General features: G+C 37.7%; 2 protein-coding genes across 2 annotated transcripts; one reads left to right on the forward strand and one right to left on the reverse strand.

Annotated features, from left to right (window-relative positions):
- Window positions 1-676: 676 nt before the first annotated feature.
- On the forward strand, window positions 677-5,520 carry LOC104090399 (shaggy-related protein kinase eta). Its single transcript, XM_009595484.4, has 12 exons — window positions 677-974; window positions 1,862-1,954; window positions 2,178-2,237; window positions 2,313-2,585; window positions 2,669-2,743; window positions 2,852-2,908; window positions 3,004-3,144; window positions 3,247-3,297; window positions 3,389-3,484; window positions 3,613-3,696; window positions 3,887-3,988; window positions 5,078-5,520. The coding sequence occupies exons 1-12, from the start codon at window positions 810-812 to the stop codon at window positions 5,171-5,173; spliced, it is 1,293 nt and encodes a 430-aa protein (XP_009593779.1). The 5' UTR covers window positions 677-809; the 3' UTR covers window positions 5,174-5,520.
- A 652-nt stretch (window positions 5,521-6,172) lies between these two features.
- LOC104090398 (aspartate aminotransferase, mitochondrial) lies at window positions 6,173-11,394 on the reverse strand. Its single transcript, XM_009595483.4, has 10 exons — window positions 11,145-11,394; window positions 10,708-10,793; window positions 9,051-9,257; window positions 8,800-8,905; window positions 8,569-8,673; window positions 8,323-8,495; window positions 7,521-7,680; window positions 6,911-7,006; window positions 6,715-6,809; window positions 6,173-6,603 (listed from the first exon to the last, which is right to left on the reverse strand). Exons 1-10 carry the CDS (start codon window positions 11,319-11,321, stop codon window positions 6,531-6,533), a joined length of 1,278 nt encoding a protein of 425 aa, XP_009593778.1. The 5' UTR covers window positions 11,322-11,394; the 3' UTR covers window positions 6,173-6,530.
- Window positions 11,395-16,723: the final 5,329 nt, after the last annotated feature.

Genomic DNA, 16,723 nt, shown 5'->3' on the forward strand with positions numbered 1-16,723 from the left:
TAATTTCAGAATTAAATTTAAGAAGAGTTTATATTATGTTTCGTTGAGAGAAAATTACGATATAATTAATTCCGGGATTAATTATCTCGGAATTGTAGTATTTTTTTTATCTCCATAGAAATATGAAATAACTAATCTCGAAATAATTGATCCTGACATAACTCTTTTCCAATCAAACTAACCCTTAAAGGAATAAACGTAAAGCATGCTTAAATGAGTACGTTTAGAAATTCATAAACGGATAGGGTGAATTTTAGCTTGCATTTAGACATAGAACTTTTAAAAAAAAAATTGTTTTGACAACGTTATTTTTTTCATGGGATTTTATTTGTTTTTGAGAAAAATTTGGTTTTTGAGTGAATTATTTTTTTTCACTCACAAAACTTCAATTCTTTTCTAAGTAAAATGTATGACAAATGTAACTTCAACTTCTAAAAATTATCTTTAACATAACTTAAAAAATTATTCGAACACATTGTTTACATCAAATAAAAAGTTGAATAATTAATAGTTCAGTTAGTTGGCTAGCTTGATCCTGAAGGTTTGGCTTCCCCACCTTGAATTCTCATCCACATTTTTTTCTATAAAGTAAAAATTTAATAAAAATAAAAAATATTAATCACAAATTGAAATAGTAATAAAAATATAAATAAGTATTAATGTAAATTGTTACCTTATTTGGAGAGAGAGAGAGAGAGAGAGTGAGAACAGCAGCAGCAGCAGTAGTAGTAGTGGGGTTAAGGGGAAGTAATAAAAGCAATTAGAGAAAGAAGAAAAGAAAGAAGCAGAGTGTAGAGGAAGAAGAGCAAATGGCCTCGTTACCGCTGGTACCTCAGCAGCACCCTAATCCACCGGAAAATCATCTTAATCTTCAACTTCTTCAGCATCAGCAGAATGCTCATCGTGATCAAGGAGCAGCAGCTGCCGTTAGGCCCGCCGTCGCCGGCGTACGACCGGAAACGGATTCCGACAAGGTACTTTTACCTTTTTTCCCAAAACCACATACTCACACTCTTTGTCCTTGTTATTGCTCTTGTTCTTTGTGCTTCGATCTCTTTGAGTTCATGCCTTCTCCATGACCGGAATGTTCGTCGGAGATATCGCCGGTGAATTTTCCGGCGACTCGATTTTTTTGGGTTAGTTGCTTAAAGTGAGGTGCTCTGCAGCTGCTGGGGAAAATAATGTATTTCCGAAACAAAATGAGAGAGCAGCAGAAAGTGTTTTTGTTTTTAGTTTTCTTTTCCTTTTGGACATCTTTATTTTGTAGCTCTTAACATATTCAAAACTGTAACTTTGAGTAGCTTCCGCTTCATATTTTTGGTTTTATTTACCAAAATATTACTCTTGGTTTTCTTGCTGTTTGCTCTATACTAGTACTTGTTTCTAGTGTAGCTGATTTTGGGGTTTCGTATAAAGTGCACATTTTGAGTTAGATCCATGAGGTTTCTTATGGTGGGTAGTGACTCTTTTACCCTTTTATCTTGTTTGTGTGTTGGGAATTATATAGGACAGGTATTCTTAAATTTTATTAGGTTGCTTGCAAGTCTCTTTTTATGAAAAGGCTTTTTAGCTGCTTTTCTTCATCTTTAGGTAAATTGTGCTTCAATCTTTCATAGGGTTTGCTTCATGTGAATGGTGATGGCTGATTCTCCTTAAATAGTGTATTTGTTTCAGTTACAAGCCTCTACCATGTGATGCTTCTTAAAGCCTATGTTTTATGCCATTCGCTGCTTTACTGTTTCTGTTGAACGATTTTGTAAGGTCGTCTGACAGGTTATGGTAATGGTGGGGTCTTACTATTTTCTAAACGAGATGGAGTTCTTTTGGCATTGCAATTGACCTTGCTTGTTTTGCATTGTAGGAAATGTCAGCTGCCGCTGTCGAGGGTAATGGTGCTGTCACTGGTCACATTATTTCAACCACAATTGGAGGCAAGAATGGAGAACCAAAAAGGGTGTGTACCTGATATATGTCAGTTTCTTTGGTTCTTATTCGTTTGGAAATTCAATTTTTTGTAATTTCTTGGTTCATTAATATTGGGATTCTAATCTTTGGTGTCAACGCTTTAGATGGTTTAAGTGACAGAATCTGATGAGATATTTTTGCGATTTCATTCCTCTGCTAAACATGTTTTTTTCAGAAATATTGACACTTTTGTTCATATTTATTTTCTGCAGACCATCAGTTACATGGCAGAGCGAGTTGTCGGTACAGGATCATTTGGAATAGTGTTTCAGGTTTGTGGGTTAACTTAATTATAACTTTGAATCAGTCCGCTTGTACATAGAGTAACCTAGCATTGCTGTCTCTAGGCAAAATGCTTGGAAACTGGAGAGACCGTGGCCATAAAGAAGGTTTTGCAGGATAAACGGTATAAAAATCGTGAACTACAGCTGATGCGCTTGATGGATCACCCAAATGTCATTTCTCTAAAGCACTGCTTCTTTTCCACGACAAGTAGAGACGAACTTTTCCTTAATTTGGTCATGGATTATGTCCCTGAAAGTTTATACAAGGTTTTAAGGCACTATAGCAATTCAAACCAAAGGATGCCACTCATCTATGTCAAACTTTATATGTATCAGGTTTACTTCTCTCCTCCTTTATCTTCTGTGCCTCTTCTGCAATTGGATATTATGTGATCCTAATAAAGTAAGTTGTATGTCAGATATTCAGGGGGCTGGCTTACATTCATAATGTTCCAAGAATTTGCCATAGAGATGTGAAACCACAAAATCTTTTGGTATGTGAATGCGAATCCACTTTACTCCTATTGTATGTGAAGGGGAATCCACTTTATGCCTATTGTATGATACCGTTGACCTAAATCTATATTGTATGTCGTTTGAAGGTTGATCCTCTGACCCATCAAGTCAAGCTTTGTGACTTTGGAAGTGCAAAAGTCCTGGTATGTTTGTCAGGAGAATTATTTTGCGCATAACATTTAAATTGAACCATTTCATTTTGTTGCATTTTAATACTAAAAGACTTTCCCATGCACAGGTGAACGGTGAAGCAAATATTTCATACATTTGCTCTCGCTACTACAGAGCTCCAGAACTCATATTTGGTGCCACAGAATATACAACAGCAATTGATATTTGGTCTGCTGGATGTGTTCTTGCTGAGCTTCTTCTGGGGCAGGTTTGTGTTATAACTTTGTTTTCAAGTGGATAGTTTTCTTATCTATTATTTCATTGGAGTTTGTTACTTTATTGAGCTTTCATTAATCATATACTATGACAGCCACTCTTTCCCGGCGAAAATGCTGTAGACCAAATTGTAGAGATTATCAAGGTGTGTCTTTGTACTTTCATCTTTGGACATTCTAGTAATCCTGATAACACTTACATGGATCTCTTTTTACTAATGCGAGACCTTGTCACAGGTCCTTGGTACTCCTACTCGAGAAGAAATTCGATGTATGAACCCAAATTACACGGATTTCAGATTCCCACAGAGAAAAGCTCATCCTTGGCACAAGGTATTGTGCATTATTATATTTTAGTAGTTATTCTGAATTAGGTCATATTGTTGTTGAAATATTTATGTTAACTACCCCTAGGATCAGATTTAATTGAAAAGAGAGCTAAAAAACTTCCATGGTTTCAGGTATTCCACAAAAGAATGCCCCCTGAAGCAATTGATCTTGCTTCACGGCTTCTCCAATATTCACCAAGTCTTCGCTGTACCGCGGTAAGTTGTCTCATTCTCTCTATGTGAAGAGCAATCGGACAGTGACATATAGCTAGGCATTAGTCACAAGATGGAATTGCTTTTTGCAGCTTTATTTCCTCTTGTGCAAGTGATAGACTTTAAAGTACTGTTGTATCATCTTCAAAACATTTGCTATATCACTCTATTTACCTGCTTTTACTCCTTGCAGCTAGAAGCGTGTGCACATCCATTCTTTGATGAGCTTCGTGAGCCCAATGCCCGTCTCCCGAATGGACGTCCATTTCCACCTCTTTTCAACTTCAAACAGGAAGTATGTTTTCCGAAATTTTTTGTTCCTTTACTAATATAATTATATTTGCCCATAACTATTTAACTATTCTGTCTGACCTTATCTTTGAATTTTTGACGAATTGTTGGCTCACTGGTTGAATTTACGGTTATGCAATTCTACACAGCCATCAAAAGATTTATTTTGTCAATTAGAGCATTGTTTTTCCATATCTATTATTAAGATGTTTGTTATAAACAAAAACGGAAGTGTTGAGTTGGGAGTGGGGAAGCAAATGTTTTTCTCGTGTGAAGTGGTAATTACAGGAAAGGAACTTTTAAAGTAAGTCCTTTTAGGAAAAGATATTCAAAAGTGAATAATACCGGAAAGTGATGCGTTACATATTAGCTCATGATTTTTGTGTGGTCCTTTTTTCTTGTACTTTTAAGTGCGTCATGCGTCTTGTCGTTCATATTCCTTTTTCCTTTTTTTGATAATTCATTGTCCTTTTCCTAACAAATAACAATCACTTCTATTCATCTGTACTTTGCTTCAAAACGTGAGTATTAAAATTTGTCTGCACGTGCATGAATCTAAGTATTCATATTTATAGTTACCTATTATTGTGGAGCTATTCAATAGAACAAGTTTTGGTGGTTGATTGTTGTGAGAATTCATCTATGGTAATTGATGGTTTTAGAATTTTATCTCTCGGTAAAAGCTTCCATTTTCCAACAGTTAGCAGATCTTTAAACATCAAGATAATAATTTTGGCTTCACAACTTATTATCAGAAACATTAACCATTAGAAAAAGGTTCCTGTTATTATCCAATACGAGCCTTCTCTCAGGAATTGCACACACACGCGCGCGCATGTGTGTGTGTATATAAAATTTTGTATGAGGCAGGCATTGGGTATTTATTCTCATTGCGCATGTGTGTGTATATAAAATTTTGTATGAGGCAGGCATTGGGTATTTATTCTCATTGTCAACTAGGTGGGCTCTTGTTTTTTACTAGTGGGTTGTTCAACATACATGGACCAGTCTTTTGTTTCTTTGTGATTAAATTTCCCTTGCAAAGATGTCGGGGGACCATGAAAGTAATGTTGTGTCTGCCTGTTGCTTGCAGTTAACTGGAGCTTCACCTGATTTGGTAAGCAAGCTGATCCCTGAGCATGTTTGGAGGCAAACTGGTTTGAATTTTCCCTATCCCGGTGCGACGTAATTGTCCTAATGAAATATAAAGCTGGTGTATCAAGGTAGAGGGAGGCTTTGTGGATTTAGCTAACCTGGCATTTTGGCTTAACCAGCAGCTATGTACGCCTGTAAGTTGTATGCGTATAGTCGCTGCTTGGCTTGCAAGGAATTGATCCTGCTACTATGTCATCTTAATAGCAGGCTTGTTGCCGCTTCTGTATATTGTTTTTGATAAGAAAATTTCAGATAGGAGTATAAAATGATAAATATTGTAATGTCTAGTTAGGCAGATTTCCTTGAGAAGACAATAGGATTTGTAGCTTTTAGTTGTGGCTATTTATATTTACATGCAATTCCTTTTTGCTCTTTTTTCTATTCTCCAGTGTCTGGAGCAAATGCTATCCTTCCCTCTAAGTTAAATTTGTTTGTTTTTCTTAAACTAATGATGGTTAAATTTATAAGGGTACAAATAAAATTTAAAATCTGATACTAGATTTCTCAAGTTTCATAGTTGTGTTTTAGTAGAGGAAAATTATTACTAGGAAACCCAACAGTCAAAGAAGGAAGAAAAATGTACCATTTTAAAGAAGAATCAAGTATGTAGAGAGCAGATGTCAGATTTTCTTAATAGTTATATGCTCTTAAGTGAGTTTGATTCAAATACCACTTGGACCAAACTCAATGTAGCTAAGGCTGTTTAATAGGATAGCTGACAAAATAATGCCAAATACTTATCATGCCATAACACTGCTGGTTACGAGACGACTGTTTCAGCTATTTCCCTGGAGTCCTTGACCAAGAAATATTTCAAAATGAAGCTACTTTAGTTGAATTAAATTATAGAAGGTGCATCTTTTTAAACATGATCCTTTTCCAGTTATAGTTAAAGAGTTGAAAAAGGTGGGTTTTTTTTTTCGAATTCTGCCTTACTCAAACAGCAGAAATGTTGAACAAAATCAGAAAACTGAGATTTTAAGGCAAATGAAGTTCAGTTGATGCAACCTAGAATTATGATAACATAAGAATATTAGATGAGTTGCCTCACGGCAAATGGTGCCGGGTTGTGCTAGTTATATTACTGGATGTATCCTAGAATGACATATAATACAACAGAGAAACTTCACCTCAACATTGCTATATAATGAGTCTGCTTCTACACCTCAAAATTCTCCCAGAATCAAGTCCCTATTCGTTCCTCTGTCAGTATGATTATTTTAACTTAGCTATTATAACATGTTTCCTCAATTCACTCACCCATTAGAAAAAAAGGAATTCAACAGTGTCCATCCTACAAGGAAAAAATGAATCTCTATATTCAGACATTTGATGTCGTTTCCACAGCCTTCCACTGCTAGTTATTCAAATTGAATCCATGATTTCAGACATTAAGCTGATTTGGTAACCTCATGAATAGCGTTTGCCAAGTAACCAACATTTCCAGTAGTAACTCCTGCCATACTGCACAACATACAAAACACACAGTATAACATAGTGGAAAAATTAATGAGATATTAACTCGTACAAGAACACCGGAGCATTAAGCAGAAATTCGTGAATGAGTGATTATACCTGATACGACCATTACGAGTCATGTAGATGTGATACTCTTTTGTCAAACGGTCAACTTGTTCGGGTGTCATCCCACTATAGCAGAACATGCCAATCTGTAGGCAGTATCGAGTATTAATGGGGCAATAGGTGAGCCATAGTGTTCTAATAGTTATATACTAGTATAGAACGCAACAGAAGTCATTGATTTCAATACCTGATTGGTTATGTGCTCCCACGATAGAGGTGAGCCCTTCTTCTCAAGGTTTTCTCTTAAAGCAGTTCTCATCCCGATGATGCGATCAGCCATGCCCTGGAAAAAAAACTCTTAGTCATTGAACCTTTACGTTTAACATATGATGCTCTGATAATGAGTACAAAGCTAAAAAGCAGCCACAACACCAACAACTTGACCTTGGAGAAATACAAGGTTAACAGGCCCCATGAAGAAAACAGTTAATGGCTGCACTGACCAATTTATGCGGCTGACACTACCACGCAATGAAAGCTTATTAAAGCTTGGGACTGGTTTAGACTTATTTCTGTGGCTGAAAATATAGGACAACAAAGCTATGGCAAATTGGTGCTTAAACAGATCAGCAAAAGAAAAGGATCTTTTCCATGTGAGTAGCAGAAAATGGTACAGCATTTCCATGTGATAGTTCTATCCAAATCTCATACATTCCAAAAAAGCGAGAAAATTCCCTTTTTTCAAAATTAAGGCAAGAAAATATCTTTAATAGCAAGGTTCCTAGTTCCTATCTGTCGTCAAAATACCAATGATAGTTATACAATCATAAATCTTTATCTCGTTCTAATCACATTACCTTCACTTCCCCAAGCCATAGCTTTTTCAAGTTTGGATCTCCAAGGATGGTAGAAACAACGAGCGCACCATGAACAGGTGGATTACTGTACATGGGCCTAGCAAGTTGCTGCAACTGACTTTTCACTGCCACTGCTTGCTTTTCATCCTCACAAACCACACTGCAGTGAATTGCGGAAGCATCTCAGCAAATGTATTAGAGGGCTTTGTGTGTGTTTAAGGGATTGATTGATGCTTTATTTTAAGACCGTAAAATCACTTGCATAGGACAAAAACCTAGAGTATACATTATTTTGTAATTTAAAACCAAAATTTTGGTGCTTTTCATTGGATCCAAGTTTTGACTAGCAAAATTCTGTTTTTCTCGTCGAGTTGGACTTTGAGGTGGAAATGAACTGAAGTTATCGGAAAGAACTCAATTTATTCTAAATAATTGTTGGATCCAAGTTTTGACTAGCAAAATTCTGCTTTTCACGTCGAGTTGGACTTTGAGGTGGAAATGAACTGAAGTTATCGGAAAGAACTCAATTTTTTATAAATAAACTTAAAATATTTAAATAAATAATTCTCTCTACATATTGATAATATGAAAAATATGATATATGGTAAAATTAGCTACTAAATGAAGATAATGAGGTATAATAAAAAGTTAATTAATCTAGAATTTACAGGAAATAGTAGTAACTGCTTTTGGAATTAGAACATTTGAAAAATAGACCGACTAAGGTCTAACAAAAAGTTAGTTTGACTCTCCAGATTGTAACTAGGGCAAATAAGATATGATAGTGGGAGTAGTAGTTTACCTTAGGCAACCAACTCTCTGGCCATATAGTCCCATATTTTTTGCATATGATTGGGCACATCCTATCGGATGACCATCTTCAAGAAATATCCTGATTGCCTTAGCATCCTTCTCTGGATTCCCACTAGCAAATCCTTGATAGGCCATGTCAAAGAAAGCAAAATGTCCCTTCACCTGGAACCAGTGTAATAAATTTAGTATGACTTGGGACAAGAAAAAGGAGAGACAAAATATACAAAATCATTACCTTGAAGTGGTGCGAGATCTCCCTCCATTGTTCCTCTGTAGGATCCACCCCAGTAGGATTGTGAGCACAAGCATGAAGCAGAAAGAATGATCCATTTGGGGCATTCTATGTCAATGAAAATTGAAATACGTCAGGATAGAACACATAATTGCCACTTGAGGAGGGACGCTATATCATCAAACAGGAGAACAAACCATCATGGAAAACAACCTCAAATATATGTTTTCTTACCTTTATATCATCCATCAGTGCAGTGAAGTCCAACCCCTTTGTTTCAGGATGATAATAATGATACGTTTTCTGAGGGACATGAGCATCTCTCCAAATGTTATGATGACTGCCAAGAATTTTATATTAGTAATGACAGGAAATTAGAAAATTTTGAAGGTATTTGCATACTCATGTTTTAATGTGCAAAAACCAATTGAGGAAGATCAATTAGGATGCTGTAGAGATGCCGAGAAGCAGAAGAATACACTTACTTAGACCATGTAGGAACAGGAATATAAATCTGTGAATCAGGACAAAAGCGCCTTTGGAAGTCTGCAAAAATTCGGCATGCTCCAGTCCCAGATAAAGCTTGAATTGCTGCAATGCGCTTATCTTTTATCAAGTCTGAGTTCTCCCCATAGGCTAACTTCAGTGACTCCTCGATCATGTTGACACTACCTCCCATAGGAAGATATTCCCTGATAAATGATGAATTGTTAACATGTGAACTAAACTATCCACATAGTATCACATGATACACACTTTTTTGAGAACAGATAACGTAGTTCTCCCCCATCTCAGGACACTTTCTATTTTAGGACGTCACAAAATGTTTGACAAACTTATATTGTCTATGTCTCATTTTATGTGAAACACTTTCCATTTTTAGCCTGTCCAAGAAGAATTAAATCTTTCTCTTTTTGGAAATTAGTTAATCTTAGCATCCCCGTTTTACCCTTAATGAATGACTTGTTGGGACCCACTTGATACAAAATTCATTCTTTTATAAGAAGAGAGAACAAAAAGAAATGTTAAACTCTCACTATCACTTGCTTAAAAGGATAATTATGGTACTTGGCATATATCAAACTTTCACGTCGTAAGTATCTTTATATTTTTTAACTTTGTGCAAAGTCAGATGCCTTCACATAAAATGAGACAAATGGAGTGCTAATAATATTCTCATAGATGGTTTCATAAATTTAAAGAAGCAAATCAATTCAAAATTTCAAATTCAAACTTGACGTAATATTCTTTATCCATAAAACAGACTTTTCACTTGTTATTTTAATACTTTCTAGTTTCTCCTACCACAATGAATAAAATACACAACTCAAATAAAAATTTATTACAACATGTCTAGTTAAACTTTTCAAACTTCATAATATAAAATGGGATGTGGGGCAATATTTGAAAAAGTTAAACACCATTGAACTATCGAAAGGTCAATTTGATATTAATAATTTATCTTGGGAGAAAGCTCTGCAAGCGCAGAAGAAAGAATTAGTAAAGAAATCCATCTGCACCATCCACTAGGCGTAAACGTGAGAATACAAAGAAAAAGTCCCAAAGAATCAAACTAGTTAGAGGAACTGACGGGTGGAAAATATCGGACCACCCATTTCTGTAGACTTAAAAAAGATGCTTCATACAAATAAGCACTCACTAATACATTCGTTTATTTATACTTAATCAATAACCAACAATTTGTGGCTACAGTAACTGAAAATAAAGAACAGTCACCACTCACCAGACTCACCACCAGCTATTTAGAAGCTGATCCCTAGCGTAAGCAGTGGTGCACATGCACCCATTTTCTCATACTCAAACTATACACACCCAGGAAATTCTTAAACGATATTGAAAATATATTTTTCCGAACTACCTATAAATCCTAGATCAGTAGGTAATTAATTACATGTGTGTGTATACAGGAAATTTTTAAAAACTATTAAAGAATATATTTGTACAAACTACTTAAGAATCCCAGTGCATCCGACCTGGGTTTTACATCTCAAACTCCTCGAAGAAAAAAAAGTAATCTTACTGGCTGAAGTTTATATTTTCTAATAGATCAAATTTAACGTAATCGTAATTAATTACAAATAAATAACAGAAAAAAATGAATAAATCAGGAGAAGCACTCACATGTTGAAACTGCCAGCGATCCTCCGCTCTGCTTCTCTGACACACTCCAGTACCACGGGTTTTCCGTTGTCGTCCCTGTAAGCTCCCTGTATAATAATCACAAAAGCAAATTTTATAAAAGAAATAATTTAAGAAAAAAGGTCAAATCTTTTTCAATTTTTTTCTTAAATAGATCAAGTTGAAAAAAGTGGAACGCATACAAAAATTAAATCAATAAACTCTTTCTCAATCCCAAAGCGATTGAGATCGACTTATGTTGTTGACTACTCCATTAGAATACTCTGTATCCATATGTCGATGATTCGTCACAGTAAAACTATTTTTTACAGCTATGGCCTACCAAGGGAAGTATAGCGAAATGGTCAAGTAAGCTAAATCCTTGCATACACGAAATGAGGTGGAAAATGAAGCAAAACAAAGAGGAAAAAAAAACTCACAACGCCAACATTGACTTTATGGGGAGTAGGATCGGCGAGGAAAGCTTCGGTAACGCCAAGGATAGGATCTTTAGGAGCCGGCTCGACGTTTCGCCACAACGACGACAAAGATCGCGCTCCGACCGACGAGCTAATATGCTTGAGGGAACGACCGGAAATCGCGGCTCGAATCGCCATGGTTATCTGGAGAGAGGATTTAGAGAATCAGGCGAGGAAAATGGCGTGTTCGTCGAAATTAGTGTGAAATGGGAATTTAGTATTTATATAGGAGACGGAAGACGGAGCGAGCCGTCAATGTTACTAACAGATTTTGCCTCGAGAAGCGTAATCTTAATCACTAAACGGTAAAAAAGCTGATGTTGCTTTGTTTTTTTTGTTTTTTTTTGGGCTCAAAGTTGAGGGGCAAAAACGTCAAAACAGTTGGACGTATTAATGATAATCTATCCAATCTGGCAAAATTTTAATTACTTCGTATGTATCGCAAGTGGAGTAGCGGTAGTACTATACTATCTGAATGACGAATTTTAAAACATGACGATTAAATTATTTAATGTTTAGGATGAATTTAGAAATTAATAATTTTTTGAAATAAAAAGATACTGTTAAAATTACATAATTATTATATGAAGAACTTTTATAATTCGAAATATTTAAAGTATTTAAGAAATTGAAATGAATAAAAGATTATTTGACTCTCAAAATAAAATAGCGTAGCATAAAGTAGGATATTAGAATAGTGGTGTTTTGCTAACTAACCTACAGCTGTTTAGCCAACACGAAAGCCAACAAAACAAAATAGACTGCTGGTACCCTTAAATCGGATATATGGATTGATACAACCAAATAATTAAGAATATTAGAGAAACGAGTTAAAAGATAAAATAAATGATCAAACCAGTTATAATGTTATGGCCTAGCCCGAACCTAGGTTGAACAGTAGTTTTGCCCTCGATCGGACCTTTGGTTTGAACCCAAATCGGATGAAGAACACACATTTAAGTAAGAACTTTTGCAATAGCTAGAAAGCATAAAATAAATTTGTATTGCCTTGATTTGCGCGTTACAATATATCTATCAAAAGAAAAAACCTCCCCTTTATATAGTAGGAGAGTTTAATCCTCAATACAAGTCTAAAAAAAGTAAAAAACTTCCTTTCTCATTAATTACTGATCTGTAACCGACATCGAGCGAGATTCGCGCAGTGATATCCGGTCAGGTACGAATATCACGGCCCTTTATCCATCGCGTGTAACCGTTTACCGTGTTTTCCGAGGTTTTAGAATTCGTTCTAGGTTCGGGGAGTGTTGCTTTATCATGCCCGGTGATGAACACATCGTTCTTGTTTCACGGGTCTCGATACGAAAGGTTCCCGGCCTCGATTTCAATCTCGTGCGTCCATGCCCTTCTTCCGTTTTCTTCGTTGGGAAATCAGGGTATGCTCTATTCCCGATTTTACCCGTATACAATCTTGTTTTTTGTTAACATAAATGAATATTGTATTCAATAACAAAGAAAAACTGTTTAAATTAGTTACGATATAATATACAACAACAACAACCCAGTATAATCCCACAAGTAGGGTTTGAGGAGGGTAGTGTGTACGCAGACCTTACCTCTACCTTGGGGTAGAGAAGGTATTTCCGATAGACCCTCGGCACAAGAAGATGAAAAGCGACAATAGAATAATAACAACAACATAACCAGGAAGATAGTACCAACGAGCTAAGTATCAGAAAACATACTTGGAAAAGCAATATCAATAATCAGTGCAGTGACAAGGTCCTAGCAAATAGTACAAGCACAACATGTACCACTAGCATACTAAAACACAACACTAACCGACTAGACTTACACACAGAACGGAGCAGAAAAATGCTCACTACCTACTAACCTAAAACCCTAATGCTCTCACTCCATACCTTTCTATCAAAGACCATGTCCTCGGTGAGCTGGAGTCGCGCCATGTCCTGCCTAATCACCTCTCCCCAATACTTCTTTGGCCGCCCTCTACCTCTCCTCATACCCGTCAGAGCCAACCGCTCGCACCTCCTAACCGGGGTATCTAGGCTTCTCCTCTGCACGTGCACATACCATCCAAGCCTCACTTCCTGCATTTTGTCTTCCATGGGAGCCACACCCACCCTTGCCTGAATACCTTCATTCTTAATCTTTTCCAATCTCGTATGCCCGCACATACATCTCAACATCCTTATTTCTGCTACTTTCATCTTCTGGATATGGTCAATCTTAACTAGCTAACATTCTGCCCCATATAACATGGCATGTCTAACCACCGCTCTGTAGAACCTGCCTTTATGTTCCGAGGGCACATTCTTGTCACACAAAACGCCAGATTCTAACCTCCATTTCATCCAACCTGCCCTTATACGGTGCGTGATATCCTCGTCGATCTCCCTATTCATCTGGATAATCGACCCAAGGTACTTAAAACTTCCTTTCTTAGGAATTACTTGTGAATCAAGCCTTAAGTCGGTGTCCACTCCCCCCAGTGACTTCGCTGAACTTGCACTCCAAGTACTCAGTCTTAGTACTGCTCAACTTGAAACCTTTAGACTCAAGGGTCTGTTTCCAAACCTCCAGCCACTCGTCAACACCTCCTCGCGTCTCATCAATCAGAACTATATCATCCGCAAACAACATACACCATGTCATCTCCCCTTGAATATGGTGCGTCAGAGCGTCTATCGCCAGTGCAAATAAGAAAGGGCTGAGCGCAGATCCTTAGTGTAGCCCCATAACCACCGAAAAATGCTTCGAGTCTCCTCCTACTGTCCTAACCCGAGTCTTGGATCCGTTATACATATCCTTAATCACACTAATGTATGCTACCGGAACACCTTTTACCTTCAAACACCTCCAAAGAACCTCCCCCGGGACCTTGTCGTAAGCTTTCTCTAGGTCATTAAACCCTACGTGCAAATCCTTCCTCCTGTCCCTGTACTGTTCCACCAACCTCCGGATAAGATGGATAGCTGTCGTAATTGAACGAGCATGAATCTGAATTGGTTCTCAGATATAGACACTGACCTTCTCACCCTCGCCCCCACCATCCCCTCCCACAGTTTCATAGTATGACTAAGCAGCTTGATACCCCTATAATTGTTATAATTCTGGATATCACCTTTGTTCTTATACAATGGAATCATCGTACTCCATCTCCATTCCTCTGGCATCTTATTTGTCTTAAAAATAACATTGAACAGCCCGGTCAGCCGCCCTAGGCCCTCTTTACCGACATACCTCCAAAATTCAATCGGGATCTCATCCGGTCCAGTCGCTCTACCCATGTTCATCTTATGCATAGTGCCCACGACCTTTTCAACCTTAATGCGCCTACAATACCTAAAATCACGGCTTCTCTCGGAGTGCTCCAAATCACCTAACACAATGTCTTTGTCGCCTCTTCATTCAGAAGTTTATGAAAGTAAGTCTACCACCTCCTCTTAATCATAGCCTCATCCATTAAAACTCTGCCTTCCTCGTCTTTGATGCACCTCACTTGATCTAGATCACGAGCCTTTCTCTTTCTCGCCTTGGCCAACCAAAATAACTTCTTATCCCCGCCTTTCTCCCCAACTCTTCATACAAACGACTAAACGTTGCATTCTTGGCATTAGTGACCGCAAGCTTTGCCTCCTTCCTAGCCTTATTATACCCTGATTTTTTCGCTCTACTCTCCTCCTCGTCTGTACTCTCCACTAACTTCAAGTATGCCGCTTTCTTTGCCTTCACTTTTCCTTAAATCTCCTCATTCCACCACCAATCTCCTCTATGACCGCCCAAGTAACCCTTTGAGACCCCTAACACCTCCCTCGCAGCCTCCCTAATACTGTTCGCCGTCGTCGACTACATAACACTCACGTTCCCACTACTCATCCAGGCCCCCATAACCCTAGCTTCCCCTCCAACACATGTGCTTTATCCTTAGACAAGGCTCCCTACCTGATTCTCGGGCGATCCCATACAACCGTTTCTTCCTCTTCATCATCATGCCAACATCCATCACCAATAGCCTATTCTGCGACGCGGGGGACTCACTCGGGATAACCTTGCAATCCTTGCACAAGCCTTTATCACCCATGCTGAGGAGTAGATAATCAATCTGAGTCTTAGCCACCACGCTTTGGAAAGTAACCAAATGTTTATCCATCATGGGAAAGCAAAAGTTCGCTATTACCAACTCAAAAGTCTTAGCGAAGTCCAACAAAGCCGTACCACCTCCGTTTCTATCCCCAATTCCGAAACCACCATGAACCTCACTATAGCCCCCCGCGGATGTCCCAATATGCCCATTAAAGTCCCCTCCTATAAATAACTTCTCTATGGGCGGAATACCACGCATAACCTCATTCAAATCCTCCTAGAAGCGCCTCTTAACCTCCTCATCTAAGCCCGTTTGGATGTGTAAGCGCTAATGACATTTCGGGTGAGCTCTCTAACCACTAACTTAATCGCCATAACCTATCATTCACCCGCCTAACCTCAACTACTGACTCTCTAAGATCCCTATCCACTAAAATACCCACTATGTTCCTACCCTTCCTACTACCTGAGTACCATAGTTTAAACCCACATGCGTCCTTCGCCCTCATTCCTACCCACTTAGTCTCATGAACACATGCTATATTGACCTTCCTCTTCTATAGAATCTTATTTAACTCTATAGACTTACCCGTCAGCGTCCCTATGTTCCACGACCCAATTCTCAACTTATAGGCTCCCTTGGTCCCCTTGCCTCTTCCTTACCCCTACCCCCTGCCCCACCCCTCCACCCTCCGCCACTCTCCCATCCCCACCCCCCGCCACCCCGAGGACATGACCTTATTCTACCATCATGGTATGAATCAGACAAAAGATCTCATGAAAATATAAAAAGATATAAATTGTCATACTTTACGTTTTCAAAAGAAATTTATTGATGTAAAATAATTGATCAGTATCATCTTAACATGTGGATTTAAATAAGTGTTCAATGATGAATTTGAAATCTAATAATTAATGCAATTATAAATTTTTAGTGAAATAATTCATAGTATATTATGATAAGAATAATTCTGGATGAAAAGAATCCTTACCATAACAGGAAGCCTTATATGGTAACTTTGCTGTTTTGTTTGAGTCTGAGTTGGACTTTGATACTTGATTGGAAAGAAATATAAGACCTAATTCGTTTTTGGTGCTCAGATGCTTCCTCAATCCTCATACTATGTCCTCACTCTATCCAACTAGGGTGCTCACATGCTTCCTCAATCCTCATACTAAATGATAAAATAAAAGAGTAATAGGAAAAATTATAGTATTAAAGATTTAGGTACTTAAACTGATAAAGTGAAACAAAAAAAAGGATCAATTTTCATAAGTTACTTAATATTGATAGCTAGGACTTTAAATAGAGAAACATGTGTATGGGTTGAAACCAGACCGAAGAAATTTAGCATGAAGAGATCATTATCATGAGCAATTCGGCCGAGGTCGATCAGTGATTAACGGATCGTACCGCCAGGAGGTCAACCGCGGCCGAGGTCGAGTAGTGTAAGTTGTAGTAACAGTTAGTTTTG

Source organism: Nicotiana tomentosiformis, chromosome 7 (genome assembly GCF_000390325.3).
Source record: "Nicotiana tomentosiformis chromosome 7, ASM39032v3, whole genome shotgun sequence".
NCBI classification, from domain to species: domain Eukaryota; kingdom Viridiplantae; phylum Streptophyta; class Magnoliopsida; order Solanales; family Solanaceae; genus Nicotiana; species Nicotiana tomentosiformis.

Bases quoted from the DNA above. Each gene is read 5' to 3' on its own strand.
- LOC104090399 (XM_009595484.4), top strand. From the start codon at position 810: ATGGCCTCGTTACCGCTGGTACCTCAGCAGCACCCTAATCCACCGGAA. The intron at 975-1,861 runs GTACTTTTACCT...TTTGCATTGTAG, and splicing joins CGGAAACGGATTCCGACAAG to GAAATGTCAGCTGCCGCTGT. The intron at 2,744-2,851 runs GTATGTGAATGC...TGTCGTTTGAAG, and splicing joins TGAAACCACAAAATCTTTTG to GTTGATCCTCTGACCCATCA.
- LOC104090398 (XM_009595483.4), bottom strand. From the start codon at position 11,321: ATGGCGATTCGAGCCGCGATTTCCGGTCGTTCCCTCAAGCATATTAGC. The intron at 7,007-7,520 runs GTAATGTGATTA...TTTTTTTTCCAG, and splicing joins TATGGCTTGGGGAAGTGAAG to GGCATGGCTGATCGCATCAT. The intron at 6,604-6,714 runs GTATAATCACTC...TATGTTGTGCAG, and splicing joins ACTCGTAATGGTCGTATCAG to TATGGCAGGAGTTACTACTG.